This window comes from Sparus aurata, chromosome 20 (genome assembly GCF_900880675.1).
Source record: "Sparus aurata chromosome 20, fSpaAur1.1, whole genome shotgun sequence".
In the NCBI taxonomy this organism is placed as follows: Eukaryota; Metazoa; Chordata; class Actinopteri; order Spariformes; family Sparidae; genus Sparus; species Sparus aurata.
The window spans coordinates 25,329,027-25,348,100 of NC_044206.1; the positions used below are offsets into that span (position 1 = coordinate 25,329,027).

At 42.5% G+C, this 19,074-nt stretch overlaps 3 protein-coding genes across 4 annotated transcripts in view; 2 read left to right on the top strand and 1 right to left on the bottom strand.

Moving 5' to 3' along the window:
- Positions 1-838, bottom strand: part of LOC115570582 (regulator of G-protein signaling 9-like) — a 14,593-nt gene extending 13,755 nt beyond the window's left edge. For both annotated transcript variants that reach the window (XM_030399154.1, XM_030399155.1), the window contains exon 1: positions 643-838. In XM_030399154.1, coding sequence (XP_030255014.1) covers positions 643-711 — 69 coding nt within the window. In that variant the 5' untranslated portion in view covers positions 712-838. The remainder of the gene's footprint in view (positions 1-642) is intronic.
- A 493-nt stretch (positions 839-1,331) lies between these two features.
- LOC115571651 (guanine nucleotide-binding protein subunit alpha-13-like) lies at positions 1,332-13,165 on the top strand. Its single transcript, XM_030401148.1, has 5 exons — positions 1,332-2,015; positions 4,419-4,645; positions 8,090-8,140; positions 9,053-9,253; positions 10,834-13,165. Exons 1-5 carry the CDS (start codon positions 1,733-1,735, stop codon positions 11,203-11,205), a joined length of 1,134 nt encoding a protein of 377 aa, XP_030257008.1. The 5' UTR covers positions 1,332-1,732; the 3' UTR covers positions 11,206-13,165.
- Positions 13,166-14,047: 882 nt separating this feature from the next.
- On the top strand, positions 14,048-19,058 carry si:dkey-21c1.4 (uncharacterized protein C17orf80 homolog). The gene is made up of 5 exons (XM_030401147.1): positions 14,048-14,441; positions 15,195-16,487; positions 16,883-16,993; positions 17,302-17,418; positions 17,513-19,058. The coding sequence occupies exons 1-5, from the start codon at positions 14,432-14,434 to the stop codon at positions 17,539-17,541; spliced, it is 1,560 nt and encodes a 519-aa protein (XP_030257007.1). The 5' UTR covers positions 14,048-14,431; the 3' UTR covers positions 17,542-19,058.
- Positions 19,059-19,074: the final 16 nt, after the last annotated feature.

Below are 19,074 nucleotides of genomic sequence, written 5' to 3' on the forward strand. Positions count from 1 at the left end.
GTGAGGGGATGAATTGAGCCTCACTCAATGCACAGCGCCTGGATTAACTTCCCTCCGGCTGCTGGTTGGTGTAGATGGAGGCGCTGATACTGATCCAGGCTTAATGCTTATTAAACTGAATGACCTTATCACTGTGGAAAGGTTGCAACAAAACACAGTCTAACATTTAAGGTGACAGACAGACAGACAGGTTTCGCTCTGACACCAACATGACATTTCTTTTGTTATTTTGACATCTTGTCATTCTGTTACATGTATTTCTGATCGCTTGGCTGTTATGAAATGTTGTTTTTCCCTCAATTTCTAATCAATTAGGTGCCCAGAAATTCAGATTTGCATGCATAATTAAAAAACATGGCACATTTCATCTGCTTGTTGCATTTCCTGGACACCAAATGGCACCTGTGAGCTTTGCTGCTTTCCAAAAAAATTTCATTAAAAGCATCATGAAATCAGGATTCTTCTGAGGAACTGTTCATAACAGCAAATGCAAACAGAGCCAGGGTTTGTTAGGCTACAGCAGACCACTACAGTTGGAGCATTGCATTAGAGGATTCCTGTAAGTGATCTATCTATAGGTGCGTCTGCAGGTACAGTCTGGAAGCCTGTGGTCATCAAGTCTGATGTAAAAGGATCTCCTACCTTCTTGAGACAAGCCATCCGTGGTCGATACCTCTGCCCATGATCCCGGAGAGTGTTTCTGATGGTCATGATGCTTTTCACCCTCTCTCACAAACACTCACATCCGATGCTCCTGTCGCCTGTGAGCCGCTGTGTGTCGTGTGTGGATGCGAGAAGGAGAGTGCAATGATAGACACCGGTGCTGCCTTCACGTGTTTGCCCGTAAGCTGTTACCTAGAGGGTTGGAATTCGGGAAAATGCAGTTACATTCTCATGTTTCATTTAATTTTTTGCATTCAAGCGAACGTCGATATTTAATTCGTTTTTTAATAATGCGGATATGTAATAAAACAAACAAACACCCAAATGCACAACATGAACAGCATAAAATAATAAAGAAAAGTAAGACGTTATGTAAATAAAACACTTTTTTCAAAAATAAAATGAAAACCTCTCTGTGATAGTCGCCTGATAAACACATTAAAGAGTCAGAGAAAGGTCTGCTCATAGAATATCGATGCTTTCTCACGTAAATGTACATTTTATTGATCTTTTTAAGTGCGTTTAAGTGTGAATCCTCATGTTTCCAATTCCCCCTGAAGGCAGCATAAAGAAAGCGAGAGGGAATCAACCAATCAGAGCGCGGCTTTCTCTATCAGGGAAACGGTGTTACGCAATGACCAGAGTGAACCAGCAGAGGGCGACAGGGCACCAACAAACCGGCTACCAGTCAAAAGTTCCGATTTATTTCAGTTTATTCAGATATAATTCATAGTTTGGATAATTTGTGACATAACTGAGGGTTTAACTTTGATTATAAGTGTTCATAAACTGGGCGTTTTGGGCTGTAAATCGTGCAATTGCGTCGTTAATTTTCTAGCTAGCTAACTTGTTGGCGTGGGTAAATGTGTGCGTGTCAAGACACTTTAAGCTACAGACGAAATGTTCTGTTTGTGTGACCCAGCTGCTCTCGAATAGCTCAACTGAAGTCACTTGAGATTGATGGTAAACAGTCAGCAACACTACTTCCTGAGTGTAGGGAAGGGGCTTGGTCCCGTGCCTGCGCCCCGCGAACGCGCATCAAATTAGCATCGATGAAGTTTGTGCGAACATGGCGGATTTCCTGCCGACCAGGTCCGTGTTAAAAGTTTGTCTACCCGTCTGCCTGCTCAACAACGGCGAGGTCGAACAGATTAGGAAGTCCAAAGAGATCGACCGATGTCTCTCCCGGGAGAAAACCTACGTGAAGCGGCTGGTGAAGATCCTGCTGCTCGGCGCTGGCGAGAGCGGCAAGTCGACTTTCCTCAAACAAATGCGGATCATCCACGGCGAGGACTTCGACCAGCAAGCCCGAGAGGACTTCAGGGGCACGATCTACAGCAATGTTATCAAAGGTAATCCTCCGGGCGGACGGGCAGGGACACTAGAGGACGGGGACGGGTGTTTGAGTGCGACAGAAGTGGGTTTAAATCGGGTGGGAAAGTTTCCACATCTGTTTTAGCGGCGCTGCGCTGGTGAGAGGACATAAACAGTCTACATCTGCTGTCGGCACACCCATAACACGATCCACTCCAGGCTGCCCCTCGTTCAGCCTGATATCACAGGATCCACTGAGTCTGTAACGTGTTATATTCCTGCCACAACCATTAACCAACACGCCAGCAGTTAGCAGATAGCCACAGGCAGGTTTTTGTTAGTTGCTCAACAGCTAAAGGAGGGATGGAGCTAATGGAGGGTGAACCCACCAGTCGGTATGATGTAAGGTGTTCCTGTTTGTCCACTCTGTGTATGCACAGAGAGCATCTTTACATACAGATCAGTGTTGACAGACACCCAACAAAGACGTGGTTACACTACTAACATCTCTCTGACACTTTAAACACGTTTAAAAGCTATATAAAATATCATATGCTTCATAAATCTGCTTATTTGCATGCACATGGGTGTTAATTACTATTACAGAAGCAGGTTTGGATAAAAAATGTTTTATTGTAATATATTGTGTGACTTCCCCGACTGATATATATCGATTGGCTGATATTATCATCGATATATCATAAGAAAAGGTTATCCTTTTATTGATCCCACTATGAGGAAATTAGCAATAAATGTTCCCTGTTAGAAATTACAATGTGGAAAAAGATGCTAACCGTAATTTATACACCACTCAGAATGAGTTAAGGATATTGGGATGTGGGCCAAATGTGCATGAATTCACAAAATAACATGAATAGGACCTCAGATATATCACAGGTGAGACACTGAAATATCTCTAACGAGTTTTGAGTTGTGAAATTATAAATTCAAGGTGACGTTTAATGTCTCAGTTCACTAATGTCATGCTGGAACAACTGTAAAATATCTTGTCTCGATACAGTGATCGATACTCTGGCACCAAATATTGGTATTTTTATTAAAATCATCTGAAGGATCATTAAATATTGATATCAGTGTCGGCCCTGATTATCAAGTATCAGTCAGGTTCCGCTTGTGATACAGTTTTTGATACTGACACTAAATATTAATATTTTTATTAAAACCATGACTTCCGTGACATCTTTATTTCACTTTTCTTTGTGGTTTAAACTTCTGTAAACTTAATTTACACAGATTGAAAAGACTATAATGAGCGGTATCGGTGTCCTACTTTTTAAAGATATTTGCTCCAGACCTGTTCTGCTTTTTGCGAGTTTATGGCTACGTCCTATAAAAGCGGTGGCACATGTGGGTACAGACGAGCTGAAGACATTAAGTGTGTCACAGACTGATACCACAGTGTGGTGGATTAATACGTAGCATCTGCCACTTTGCCCATGTCTATTTTTATTTATTTTATTTTTTGTGATTGACTAAAGCGGAAGCCTGATTCTGGACCACATGTCAAAAACAAGCTCCTCTTTGCATTTTATTGTTAAGATGTTGAATGTTTCTGTACGGAAGCCCGGAGAGACAAATATTCTGTTTCTACAGTGTTTTCTCTCCTGACTTTATGACTTTAAGGTGCAATATTAACAATTTTCCACCTGTCAAATTCTATTCAAACTGGTGCAGCATATAGCAAGAGTTAACACCAACTGTTGCTAACTATTAGCCGCTAGTAAGTTAGCTCAGTTAGCTGTGCAGCTAGCAGTCCGGACCGGGAGTTTGGCGAACCGGGGACGGCGCGGTGCTAACTTGTTAGCATGCTATATTCAGATGATATCTTTGCAACACAGCATAATATCAGAACTGTTGTTAAAGTTCTATCAATGATTTAAATATTTTAAAGGTCAAACTAAGATAATTACGTATTGCACCTTTAGGAACAGGTGAAGAAATGTGAATCATCCTTTTTACAGAAATACAGGAAATACAGGAAAGTGTTTGTCTTGTAACAGCATCTTTTTGCTTTCACAACCTGCTCTGTCACTCAAAACAGAATGGTAGAGTGCATACCTCCACCAAGGCTCAACAGCCAACCTTAAAAGACATTTGATGTTTTTTTCCGTCATTCTGTGAGAAGTTAGTGAAAATGTTGGAAATCACAGAATCTTGCAATGTTTAAAGGAAGTGAGAAAACATTTCTGGATCAGCCCCAAAAAGTTAACAGCCTCTTTTCTGGGAGGAGACCCGTCGCTCGTCCAAGTTTCAGGGAAATCTGTTCGGCAGTTTTTGTGTAATCCTTCTGATAAAACGAAACAAACCGCTCATCTAGTCTCTCTTCCACTTCGAGTTTCATTCATGTCTGACCTTATAGATCGTGACGCTCTGCAGACGGGCCTCTCTTTCACACGCCGACCTTTTCACTTCCTCCCCAGGTGTGCGTGTGTTGGTGGATGCCCGGGAGAAGCTGCACATCCCGTGGGGTGACCAGGACAACCAGCGGCACGGGGACCTGCTGATGGCGTTCGACACCCGGTCGGCTAAGATGGCCATCGGGCAGCTGGAGGCGTCCGTCTTCCAGCAGTACCTGCCGGCCATCACCGCTCTGTGGGCCGACTCGGGCATCCAGAACGCCTACGATCGTCGCAGGGAGTTTCAGCTGGTAGGTGGATTGAAGCGGGCTCGTTTGTGTACTATGTTATCTTTCATCAAACCCAGCAAGAGTTTATTTCTGGTGTTTCGTGTTCGGCTTTCTCGGGAGTTGAAAACGGCAGTGGAAATAGAAAGTGAAAGAGTTTTTCTTCTTCGTCTCGATTCATCCTCCCGTCCCTCTCTCCCAGTATATCTCCCTCTCTGCTGAGCGGGCAGACATGTGATTGAGTCAGCTTCCTGTTTACACCTCTCCCCGCTCCTTATGTCTTGGCTGTCAGCACATGCGTTTGAGCACTCTGACGTTTACCCCAGAACAACAGCTGTGGACGACGGCATGTTCAACATGTCCTCACTGGGACTTTTTCACTTTCACAACCTGCTGCCATCGTGAAATACATCGGCCACCGAGGGCAGGATTCAAGGTTCTGTCAGTAATCGCACACAAGCAGTACATTAAAATAAATGTGTTTGTCAGTTGCATAAGGCTGAACTGTTCTCAATAGCCTTCTGTTAGCCTCACACACACACACACACACACACATTCGGCGAGCTGGTTGTGCAGACAAAAAGGGGAATAAGAGCTGGAATGTTGATCTGTAGTTAAACAGCTTTATGCTCACAAACAGAGCTCCCTCACTCAGCGTTACTGGCACACAAACACTCACACCTCAAGTTACACAAGGACACACACACACACACACACACACAAATGCACCATTATTTACATGTTTATGAAAAGTGCTCCAAACAGTTTCCCACAGAGCGAAACGCAAAGATATTCAAATTATTATCGGAGAAAACAAAAGAAGAAGATTTTAGCATTTTATAAGCTTGAACAAGTGATTGTGTGTGTGTGTGTGTGTGTGTGTGTGTGTGTGTGTGTGTGTGTGCGCGTGTGTGTGTGGTGTTTTTGCTTGAAAATTGACAATCAATCAATAATCAGAGTCGTTGCTGTACGTGCACACGACATCTGATCGTTACACTATTATGATTGTTTTATAGAATTTTTAAGTTTATTTTTAAGTTGAGGACAAACTGATGTGACATTTTATAGATATTCAGTATTTTTGTGGACTAAACTGCTGATCAGAGACACGTTTCAGCCTTTACTGTTTTAAATTTTATTCATAAATCTAATTTCTTATGTACAGTTAAAGTTGCAACGATTATTAATTGATTGAAAGAAAACTATTTGGACAGTTGATTCATGAATTTAACACATTTTTCAAGCACAAATGTGCAAAAACAGTTGCTCGTTCCAGCTCCTCTCTCTGTCATTTATTTATTTATTATTTTGACTTTTTTTGAGAGGATAGTTTTGAAAAGTCGACCACAGAAAGAGAGGATGACCTGCAGCAAAGGGCCACAGGTGGGATTCAAACCCGGCAGCTGTAGCTGATCCATAGACGAGTTGTAAAGTAAACTAACATCTCGTTAACGCCGGCTTTAATGTGAACACTCCGTCAGGACTCGAGGCTCCGAGTCAAATTAGAGTCTTTATGATTAAAAAATGAAGTAAATGGGTTTAACTGGTGTGTGATCGGTATAAATCCCATTTAATATCAGTAACACCGACACAGATCTGTACATATGTATCAAATATTGTACAACTAAAATGATTAATCAGCTAATTAGTTATTCTATGTTTGTTATTTATCAGGCAAAAATACCAAATATTTCATGGCTCGTTCTAAACTGTGACGATTGGCTGCTTCTCCTGAACATCTGCAGTTATTTTCAGATTTTTCTGCAGACCAAACAATAATCAGGTTGTCCGGTAATTAAAATAATCCTTGGTTGCAGCCCGTCGTAATGTATAAAACTTTGATATTTGTTCTAAACGAGCCTCTGGTAGAAACACATGAAGAGTTTCTGCTGTGGGAGCCGTTTCTCTGTACAAAGCTCTTGTTAGCGAGCTCTAATTTGTTTTCCTGCCAGCAGATACAACCCATTGTGTTTCCACCGTGCCCTTTACGTATTTGCATCACAAATCACAAGTGCCTTCAGGCTGCGTCGTAATTATCATTAAAAACACATGTACGGAATGAAACGCACAAGGATCCTCTCTGTCTCGCTCTGTGTGGTACAAAGTTCACACTCGGCCTTTAAAAATCAGCCGTAAACATTTTCTCTCTCTCTCCACGTCGCACTTGAGATTGTGTATTGTAAACAGTGTAGATGCTGATTCCGACAATGAGTCCAAAAATAGTAGTGGTGGTAAATCTGCCAGAATTTGAGGCGTCGTGGTGACAATTGAGACGACGCGCTGACGTTATGTAATGTTATGTTTCAGTTTTGCTTCTTCAGCAGATGAGCTGCAGGCGTCGTCATGCTTGATAACGAACAGGGAGAACTCTGCACGGTCGCTCTTCTCGTTTCTCTTCTCCTTTTTTTTTTTTCATCTGCCTGATTTTTTTTAGACGATTACAAAACCACCACCGCCCTCAGATTTGAGCTCCTTCACTCGAGCGAAAGCCTGAATTGAAAAATCACAAGTATCTCCTCTTTTTCTCCGGCCTCAGCGCAGTGCCACGCCACTCCACCCCTCCCTTGTGTAATCTTAGCCCTGCACACACTCTGCACACACACACACACACACACACACACACATGCACAGGTTTTTCAGGTCAGGTTAGTTTTTTAAAAGATCAAAAGGTGAGCACAGAAGCAAACTGCGAGGGGGGAAATGGCTCCAACAGTCAGAAACACAATCCAAGCGCTCACTACGACGGAGGAGATTTGAATTTTACGGCGCGGGAGGAGCTTCACCGAGTCATCAATGCAAAATACATGCAGGAACAGACTCCTGATAAAGGTGTGGTGTGTAACTGTGAAGACACGGCCGCTCGCTGGAAAATCTGTTTTTGCTTTTTTCACTCAGTATTTTCGCTTTATGTCGAAAACAGAACACACACACACACACACACACACACACACACACACAGATACAGGAATGCATCTCGGTCTTGGCAGCCTCATGTCTGGGCTTGCACTAATTGTGCATGAACAGCGTCAGAACGGTCTAGAAAACTCCCCTACACACACACAGACACACAGACACACACAGACACACACACACACACACACACACACACACACACACAGATGTAGCCACACTTCTGTGTACATCAAAGACTCTCTTACAAACACGTGTCTCCTGTCGTACCAAATACTTTGCATCCTGCTTCAGCTACTCAGAAAACCGAATGCGTGTGTGTGTGTGTGTCTGTATGTGTGTGTGTGTGTGTGTCTGTATGTGTGTGTGTTTCTGTGGCAGCTCGTGTGAGTGTGTGTGAGTGTGTGTGTGTGTGTGTCCTGTGCCTAAACGACAGCGACAACTGCATCTTCAGTGAAGAAAAAAAAAAAAAAAAGTGTTCTGCGTGATGAACTGTGCTGTTGAAAATGTAATAAATTGTGCAGAATTAACAGAAATTCCTCGTCTGTCCTGTCACAGGGTGAGTCAGTGAAGTATTTCTTGGATAATCTGGATAAGCTCGGCGAGCCGGTAAGTTGTTTCTGCCTGCTCTGATTGTTATAATCAGACGTGTGCATGTTATAGGTCATATTGCAACATGTCTGGACAATCTAAGGTTGGCTGACAAGCGACTGGGACGGTTGTTTGTCAAAGATAACGCTGATATTTTGATGAAAACCTCCGACTAGCCGACCGGTATGAGGAAACTGGCATCACCTCAGTCTGGATGCTTTGGGAGGATGTCTGCAGGTCCAAATATGTTTTCTTCTGCCTGTCCAAGGCAGTTATATAAGTTATCAACAGTATTCATATCTGATTACTGGCTGTAGGGACACAAACACTAAGTGTTGCTGTTTTGTTGTGTATTCTTAGTTGAGCAGACCAGCAGCAAACTGTGTCACCACTGCGAGCTGCCATAGCAGGAAACTCATTGTGACATCAAGACAAAGTGCTGATACAAGCAAAGCAGAAATGAATTATAAAATTAGGCATTATTTGTTATATACTGCAGGGAAGTACTGAAGGAATGTCATATATGAAGTAATTCAACACTTAATCGTTCCTGCTGGTTTTCTACAAGTGCTTTGCTCACCTGGACCATGAAAATTATATTAAATAGCACAAAATGTGACTTTAAAATGTTCTTAAAAAGTCTTTAATTTAACTTGAACCCTGCAGAAACACTGTCAACATATTAGCAGAATTGATTTTACAAGATAAGATCTTTAGATTTTCCTTAAATGACCTCTAGACAATCCGCCTTCTTCTAAAGAATCAAAGTCCCAGAATGTTTTCCAACAATTCTACCTGCTTCCTTCCATCACAGAAGAGAAAGACAGCCAAATTATATGAAACAAACTCTTCTTTCAGCTGTTGGTGTGTTGCTGAATGTTGTCCTGTACTTGTTGACAGACATTCGTTATGTTTCCGTCCCTCCTCCAGAGTTACCTCCCCACTCAGCAGGACATCCTGCTGGCCCGTAAACCCACCAAGGGCATCCACGAGTATGACTTTGAGATCAAGAATGTTCCCTTCAAGATGGTGGACGTGGGAGGGCAGCGGTCAGAGCGGAGGCGCTGGTTCGAGTGTTTCGACTCGGTCACCTCCATCCTCTTCCTCGTCTCCTCCTCTGAATACGACCAGGTGAGAACACGGCATCTCATTTCCTGTAACGCACACACACGCGCTGGTCTGATAGCCTGATAAGCTGCACATTAATCTGTTTGGTGTAGCAGATAATGTTTGGTGACTTGTTGATAAGTTGTCGTTGTTGTGTCTATATGCTCATTCTTGATCAGTGGAGTTGTGGTTTATCTCAAAGCACGTGCAGATTTCCTCAGATAAAACTCTCCGTCTGTGCAGGCTGCAGTGGTACAATTAGAAAGGCTTACTCTCTGAAAACATGCCATGAAAACATCTCGGTCGATAGTCTGATTCAGTTGATTAAATAGCTTTAGTTTGCCTAAATTCTTTGTTTGAATTTTGCACATGAACACAAGAAATGCACACAGAATAACTAGGGCTGGGTATCACCAGGTACCTCGCGATACTATCACGATATTTTGCTCACGATAACAATAATATCACGATACAGCGATTCTGCGATAATCGATATATTGCAAGAAATTTCATCCACGATACATCACGATATCTGTGTCACTGAAGAAATTCAGAATTTATTGACTGCACTGAATCCATTTCACATGAATGACAGCCAAGTAAACAGAGTATACTGCACAGTGTCTCTTCTTAACACACACACTGACTACAACTATCATTAAATATCTATATGTGTGGGTTTCAGAGCTACTTAAACCATTTTTAAAATTTTATTTGGTTGTATACCTATGTTTGAATAAAGATGAAGCTGTCCTCCGAAGAGGGGTGGTGGTCCAAAAAAAAAACATTACATTTTTAAATATCGATATTTGGCACCAGTGTATCGATAACGTACCTCAAGACGAAATATCGCGATATATCATCGTATCGATATTTTGGCACACCCCTAAGAATAACAGATTCAACAGTTATTTGTGCATTTATTTTGATTATACATTAAAAATAAAGGATTGACTCATACTAGGCCTAAAACAATATTTCAGAGTTAAAGAAAATACAGAGATATGTACTCAACAGGACATTCTTCACGTTTGAAAACTAAACTTCAGTTCTGTCTGGTTGGAGAACTGTCACGGTTACAACTTCCTAAATCATATCTGTGGTGCTGCAACGCCTCGTTATTTATCAGCCAGCAGATACACCCTCACTAAGTCTTGTGTATTTGCATAACTGGTGTGTTTAAAGAGACATACACAAATTCTGCTGATCAATGTTGTCATATAGTTTTCAACCAATGCATCACACTCCGTCCTGTGTCTGTAACACGACTGGAAAATGCTTACGAGCAGCTAATGTTAATGACGTGGGAGAGACTGAAGCTCTTATTTGTGTCAACTTGACTGACAACAAGCATCTACGTCCATAAAATATAAAAACCTTTCTATATAACTTAGCATGCCTCAGCTAACAGACAGAAAAGTGACCCACTGCCAAAGCTTTCCGATTGAGTCTCGACAGAATCAAAAAGGGACACGTACCAATCTGAATATCTCTACTGAATGATTTTGAATAGATAAGAAATAAAAGAGGTTTGAGTACGCGTCGCTTTTTGCTACGGCTCAACATTGGTGATTGTACTTCATCCCTCCCGATGTCTTCCTCAGGTGCTGATGGAGGACAGGCTGACCAACCGGCTGCGTGAATCGCTCAACATCTTCGAGACCATCGTCAACAACCGCGTCTTCGTCAACGTTTCGATCATCCTCTTCCTGAACAAGACGGACCTGCTGGAGGAGAAGGTGAAGAGCGTTCCGCTCAAAGACTACTTTCCTGAATACACCGGGACGGAGCACAGCCTACCGGAAATCCAGGCGTTCATGGTGGACTGCTTCCGGGCCAAGAGACGCGACGCCACCCAGAAGCCCCTGTACCACCACTTCACCACGGCCATCAACACGGAGAACATCAGGCTGGTGTTCCGGGACGTCAAGGACACCATCCTCCACGACAACCTCAAACAGCTCATGCTCCAATGACCCCTGTCGACCTGTGAACGTAGAGGACCTGAAAGGGGACAAACCACCCCCTCGCTCCTGACGAGGACTTGGGAGAGACCAGCCTCAGAAGAATCCGATAGATGTTCTTCTTCGCCCGTTTTTATATTAGTTTTTACTCTCCTCTTTGAAGAGTTGGCCTTCTTGTTAGTTCAGGGTTTGGTAGGGGAACGAGTCGGTAGGAAAGACTGTGTGGGTATAAAGAAAGTGGAGCAGGCGGTTCGGATGTTAGCGTCTGAACTCTGGCGCTTCGTCTTCGGACTCTCTCTCCTCTGGCCTGACTCTCGGGAGGCTTTTCAACTCACAAGGTGTCGGTGCTGGCGTTCATGCCGGCGCCTGTCCGTGGAGTTTTACACATTTTACCAACCAGGCTGATACACTTGGCAAGCAACAAACACAGGCAAGGTGAAATACGTCTAAACAAACGCGTTAGGTGGTCAGAATCAGCCGTGCCAGAGTTGATTTGCCAGCACTGAATTAATTTACTCCAAAATCACTCCATTATTTCTGTCACACTCTCCAGTGCTGCTTTGTGAACGTGGTTTCGAAGCCCCTGTAGTTTATAGAGGGTTTGTTAACTTGCTGATTGTCTGGAGACTGCACAGTCCTCATGTTCCTCTCTTATTGCAGCACCATTCCTCCACTCTTCACTTCTTGTTTCAACTCGATGAGCGGGTTGAAAGTGCCAGCACAGAGCCGATTCACCGAGACGAGTACCAGTTCAGTGACGGTGTAATGGCTCCAGCACTGGCACCTTGTCTCTGGAAAAAGAAATGCTAGAAAAGAAAAGGGCACAACGGCGAGATATATGATGTCTTAAGGAGACCTAATCACTGTTTGAATCCTGCATTTGTGCCTGTTTGTCTCTATAGAATTTAAGTTGATCTAACAGATAATTAGGATGCCAGTTCTCCCTTTTATTGTTCGGTTGTTTAGAGGGTAACATAACCTTCGCCGGCACATGAGGCAGGTGTGCCGGCAAGTGAACATGCAGTCCACTGTTTTCTCAGGGTTGAATCAAAAGCAGCGTTAATGCTGATGTCATTGTTGGTGAACTAAGTGAATAATTTAATCTTAATCTGGGCGGCAGAGCAGTGAGACGCAGCCAGGCCTCAGTGCAGTCAGCCGGGTGGTGTTTGGTACTGGATGCTCCTGGCTTTGAACCCTGACCTTTGACCCAGACTCCCCCTCTCTTCTTCTTCTTCTTCTCTCTCATTATGTTCTCATCTCTGATTAGATGCCTTTAAAGGGACAGACCTCCCCTGTTTGCCTGAATGATGAATGTCTGTTAATATGTACAGAGGTTTGCTGTAGATTGTCTGAATATACTGTATCCAACGTTGTTACGGTTTAAGATGTGACCTGTCGTGAGAATATCTGTGTTGGCACTGAACCTACCGCAATCTCGTGCCGTTGAGGAGTTCCCTTTAATACACGTTTTGAATTTGTAGACGAAAAAAAAAACACAATCTACTCGAGTTGAATACTTTTGTCAGCGACTGTATTCAGTAGGAGGCCAATCTTTGTTCGAGGACAACTTCCAGGCACCGCTAAAAATCTGTGTTTCTGCCAAATCACCCCACGCTTCCTCGGGACTGTTCACATGGACAGTGTGTAGTTTTTTTGCTCCTGTGAGCTTCAGTTTGCTTCCAGTTGTTTTTTTTTTTGTTTTTTTTGCTTTGTCCCAGCTTTGTACATACTGTAATCTGTTGCCATGTAAATAATATTCAGGTTTATCTCCGTATATGTAAATGGTTGTAGAAATGGCGTTATTCCCCTCCTCCAAAATCTGAATGTGTTACAAATCACTGCTTTTCTCCAATGAAGATGATCTTTTGATGTTTATGTGTAATTTTTTTTTCATCACCCTCTTGAAATTCATTCCTGTGCCAAGTCTCATGCCACTCTAACCCTATCAATAAAATACACTTTTCTAATGAAAGCAGGCTCGTCTCTCTTTATTGTACATATAATAAAGAATATATAGTTTGCTTGGTAATCTAGGGGACATGTTGTGTTATTTATACATGAAATGGATGGATGCTTTTAAAAAAATAAAATAAATATATGTAAGTTAAATAAACAGGGTCCTATGTTTTAAATGAATGCAAACTGAAATAAAAATGTATATATGGTGACTGTTCTATGAGTTGAAACATGTACTCTTTAAAACATGTATGTTAAATCCATCATTTATTTAAGATTTAAGATTTGCTTTATCTGTCCCAGAACGGGGATATTCATTATTTACAGGAGCTCAAGATGCAACAAGTACAGGTTAAAGAATCAGAAAAATTCTGAATAGAAAATAAATTGCAAAAAACAACAAAAAACTAAATATTTACACACAAAAAACAATAAGATGTATATTTATTTGCATGCTATTGTTCATACAAAGATAATTCTTTATTTAACTTGTTCTAGTTTGTAGATAACTCAAGTCAAACATTGTGACAGCTGAGGCCTCACATGTGGCTGAACGCCTGACAGACATGTAAACTGATCTGTGAGCTAGCTGTTGCTAGTTAGCTTGTGTGAGAGAAAGTCAAACGAAGAGCTTGTATTGACTCTACACGCGGTCAACAACCCGTTTTAACACATTTACCGAGCTTGTTCTGCCAGGTCATATCGTTAATACTGACGTAGACAACAGAATTCCCCTCTGTGACGGAGGTATCTGAGGTTTTAGTGGGAAATTTGCCCGAATATGTCCACAAAATTATTAAGCGGTTTATTCGGGGATTCACGCGAAGGCGGAAGAGGGCAGGAGTGAATCATCTCGATTTACGACGAACAGGAAGTGGAAGCACCACGCCCACTGAACAGATCACTGCGTGTTCACACAGGTTATTAACTGTTACTATTATTATCTATGCCAGACAGTCACGTTAAAACCCGTTCATTAGTCATCAGGATTTAAAATCTGCCGCTTAATTAAACGGCGATAGTTAAGCTAGCTAAAGCTAAAGCTAGCTATGATTTACACTCAGGCTCCTGAGGCGCCACCCACAGGGTCCTTCCATGCACAGCAACAGTTACAGCAACACTTCTGACCCTGAATGTGAAAACGTGTCTTAACAGAAAGTGTTTTAAATTTAACTTGTGTTAATGTAAAAACTAAAGTCACGTCACGTCATTGTCGTTGCTTCTCTTCTAACTTTGAGATCATGCTTCAACCTGATTGGCTGTTTTTACACACGCGTGCAAAATGAGCTCTGGTAAGTGAAGTGTCACAATATTGTTTATCATTAACGGAAAACTGTAAACATCACGTGACCTAAATACAGTCGATATTACATGTCTGTATTATTATTTAATTGTGACATAATGCACTGATAAAGAATGAAATACAAACAGGCTCCTGCAGAAGATGCACATCATGTAAAAAGTAATACAGAGAAATTTAATTTAAATCTGATATTGGTCCATATTTAATGTTTTACAGTGTCATGTGTTGATTAGTATTTAGAGCTGAAAACAGTTATCCAATTGTTGTAATCGACAGAAAATGAATAACCAGCTATTTTTGATCATTTGGGTTGTTATTAGAGCAAAAATTCCAAATATTGTCTGGTTTAATGCATTAATTTGTCACATGCATGATGATAATAAGCTGTATATAATTGTTTAAGGGCTGCAGCTAACCGTTACTTTCATTGCCCAGTGATCTGTTGATTATTTGGGCCTTCATCCAGTAATAAAGGGTCGCTAGTTCAATTCCCCGGCTCGCCTGTCTGCATGTCACAGTGCGGTTGGTTGGCACCTTTTGCATGGCAGCTTCCTAAAACGTAAATTAACAGAAATGATCAACAGAATGTAAAGAAACGAGCGTTTTGACATTTTTGACATCTTATATTTCATGGTGGGAATTGATCTGCAGCTTAACTGATAGTGTGGATAATTGGAAACTGCATCCCTACAGATTGTTTTAACCACACATGTGAACTGCTCTGTCACTGTCCTCCCCACAGAGGTGTGTCCATTCTGTGGGAAAACCTACAAAAGGCTGAAGACGCACCTGCCGCATTGTAAGGCAGCAGCGAGCTCTAAAACACCTCCAACCAAACATGACGTCACGGTAAATCAGACATCTTCATCTCCGCTGGGCGCGCCGTCCACGCAGACGGTGTCAGTGCCTGCAAAGAAGAATAAAAAGAAGTCTGCGGTGTCATCGTCACCAGAAACACCCTCACAGAGCGCAGCTACACCACCTTCATTGTCCCTGACTTCTGAATCACCTCCACCATCGACTAAGAAGAAGAAACAGCAGCTGTCCAAACAAATCAAGACCGCCACCATTCCCCCCGTCTCCACCCAGTCACATTCACCGTCTCTACCTCCCGCCGTCTCTAAGCCCAAAAAGAAGAGTCTCCGCGCTTTGATAGAAGCTGCGACGTCCAAACAGGTTCCTGCCACAGAGGACCTGCCCTCAGGTTCAGCTCCCTTTGTAGCTGATCCTCAAACACAGACCAAAACTAATCCCGACACAGAGTTGGTAAAAGACAACGCCCATCCTGCCTTTTTGTCCTCACACACCAAACCCAAAAGTGCCTCTAAAATTAAAGCGACAAAGGCAAAGAAAGTGGCACAAACCCTTTCCTCAACCAAAGACACCTCGAGCTCTCTGGACTCTAAAGAAAATCAGAGTAGCGCAAGAAGAAACGACCTCCTGGTCGACGACAAGGAGGAATTTGACGATTTATCCGTGAATAATGTGTTCTTGAAATCAGGCAGCGCTCACCAGGCCAGGATCACCCTCCAGGATGTTAAAGCCACGTTAGGCCGAGCTCACAGCAGCCGTCAGTCCAGCATCTTGAACCAGATTAGAACTACTGACGAGCTCAGACCCGGTTCTAGTCTCAGGTCTCAGTCTCAAGATGGTGATAACTGCATGGTAACAACTAAATCTCTGTCCAGCAGCAGCTCACAGCAGACTGAGCTACAATCTGTTAAAACGAAAAACTCAAAGCCCAAACAAACATCTTTAATCCCCCTCGATGGTTCCCCTCAGTCTGAGCTCCCCTCCTCTACACGTCCTCACCTGTTGTCTCAGGTGAGCCAAGCAAAGTTTCCTCCACAAAGCATGAGCGAGGGGCTGAAGGTGGCAGGACTCCCCACAGCATCACCACCACCCACCCAGTTTTCCAGCCCACATCTTTTCCCTCTGGCACCACAAACTTCACTGCCGAGGGTGGAGAGTCCGAGACGTGACGATGGGTTGATGAAGGAGAGGTCGCAGCTCGGGGCAGATCCTGGATCTAAAGGTCAGTACTTGCCAGAAAAATGAAGGGCTGGGTGTCGAACTTCTGAACTTTGAATGATAAGGACGAGGGCCGCAGCAATAAACCTGTTTCAAGGTAACTCGCCCATAAGTTTGAGCTACATGTCAGCATGTTTGTGAAGAGTCAGGAGCGTCTCAGTGCTGCAGAACTGGACGGAGCGAGAAGACTGAAGTGTTTTTGTAGCATAAATCATGTAAACCTATTCTAGCAGTAACACAAGATACAATTATGAACCTGAAAATGAGAAGAATATGTTTCTTTTAGAAATTAAAAAGGGTTTCATAGAAAAACATCCATTCTAGTATAGAGAGACACAGTGAAATGATAGAGGAAAGTGTTTTAAGTTGCACTGATTCTGGTTGTTAATTAACTTGCAGGTGTTCTGACACAGCGGCGTCTCGGACAGGTGAGGCTGAGGGAGTTACCTGAGTGGCTGGCCTGCAAAACTCCCAGCCATCCGAGAGAGGTGGTGGAAATGGTGCAAAGAGGTGAATATCACACACAAACACAAACACACCAACAGCCATGTAAAACTACATCACATCTGTTTTACAGGAATCTTTTATTAAACTACGTATAACACATTAATAACTGAGCTTTAAACGTCTGTCGTTTGGTTTGTTACCTCAGGGCAGAGCTATGCTAGCTGTTTCACCCTTGCTTTGAGGCTTTGTGCTATGCTACGCTAAGCTAACCTGCAGATTTGAGAGTGATATCTTCTCCTCTCATTAAGAAAATTAAAAACTTTACTGCTAAGTTTTTATTCAATGTCGATACTCCCCTGTGCCCCCTGCAGGCTGGCAGTGGTATTACAGGAGGTACATCAATGTGAAGAAAGGTGGTGTAGGTGGACTGGGCATGCTGTTAGCCGGATACTGCATGCTCAGCTACACCTGGAGTTACCCTCATTTGAGTAAGTGTGTGGATTCACTCACAGTGTTGATTCATCTAGAGGCTGAGCAGATCTGGAGATAACGAGCATGTCGATGGCTGTTTTGTTTCTGCAGAGCGTGACCGCTGGAGGAAGCACCACTGAGGCCCAGAGAAGATGTTCAGAGGCTTTTCTACATTTATACGGATCCTAACATGAATTATATCTGTATGCAATATACATTTTTGACCATGTTATGCAGCCCTACTCCTAACCTCTGTTAAATATGATGCTACAGTTAGCATCTGTTTAGCTAACATGTAGCCTGGCTCTATTGAATGGTAACTAACTCCACCTTTCGTATACCTTGTTTGTTCAGTCAAAACAGAAACTGAGGTGAAGAAGTGTCAGTATGTTTATACACTTCACTTCCTGGAGTCTGCTTGTTGCCCGGCAACAGCTTAGAGTCAAGAAATGCAGAAGTAGCTCACATGTAGCTTTATGTTCTTTTCTCATGACGTTATTTCAAAGTTTATACATTTAATTCGTCTAAAAATGCAACTGGGTACATAAAAAGAGGTCAAGTTCATTGGTACACCATGTTTAATTGTACACGACTCAACAGTAGTTTGGGATGTTTGAGTTTTCCACTTGATTGTTTATTCTGTGATATGTTGAAAATGTGTTTTCACATTTTTCTCGACTGCCAGAAGTGACTGTTGTTGTTAGTGTGATGTCACAGTGATTCGGTTTTTAGTCCAGGACACATAACACAAGCAAAATATCAAAATGACATTTTTACCATTTGTCAGAACAAGGCTAGCTGTTTCTAGTCCTTATGCTAAGCTAAAGCTAACCAGATGCTGGCTGTTGCTGCATGTTTACATTAACATGAAAGCTACAAAGCTGATTTTCCAGCTGCACAGAGCATGTAAGATGAACTCCTCTGGACACTGTGACTTGTATCAAATGCATTATTTAATTCAGATTATTTATATACTTATCTATGTTTATCTTATTTAGTTTGCTGTGTGTCTAATTTTAGTTTGAGAAGAGGAACTGCTTGTTATTCCTTGTATTGTGATTTATCTGGTGTTCATCGTGTGCGTCCCAACGGCTCCACTAGGTGTCATTGTTGTGCTGTTACTGGACGCGTGAAGGCTCGACTCAAATGTTTGCTATGCAGAGTTTTCTTTGCTCCTTTGTGCAGAGGCACTGGTGCTGAGGGCCGTGAGAGGATTAAAGGGAACCAACACATTTTTTTTTTTTAACTCGATAAAATCTTCCTCTGGCAGCCGAGATGTAAAGGAACATGAAATTCGAAATGTCCTGACACCAGTGCCCGTGAAGAGATCTTATCTGTGTAGCAGAGGGTTACAAATCTTGTTTTTCTTTCTCGAATGCTTCCCCCCCGTCACATGATGTTATTATGCATGCTGAGCTCGTCAGTGCCAGCGTGTGAACACTCACAGAATAGTAATGGAGGGACACTGAAGGAGGCTTTGAGCTGGACCGGACCAGTTTGTTATTGTATTCAAAATGAATTTATTGTTGACTCTCCTCGCTGCTGTAGTGAACACACATTAGCTACAAATGAAGAAATGACAGTATTTTTGTAACGTTTCTTTTTTTTTTTCCTGACGTCGCTTCTCAGCCAACACAATAAAAAATAATTTCCATAATTTCTCACTTTTTGTG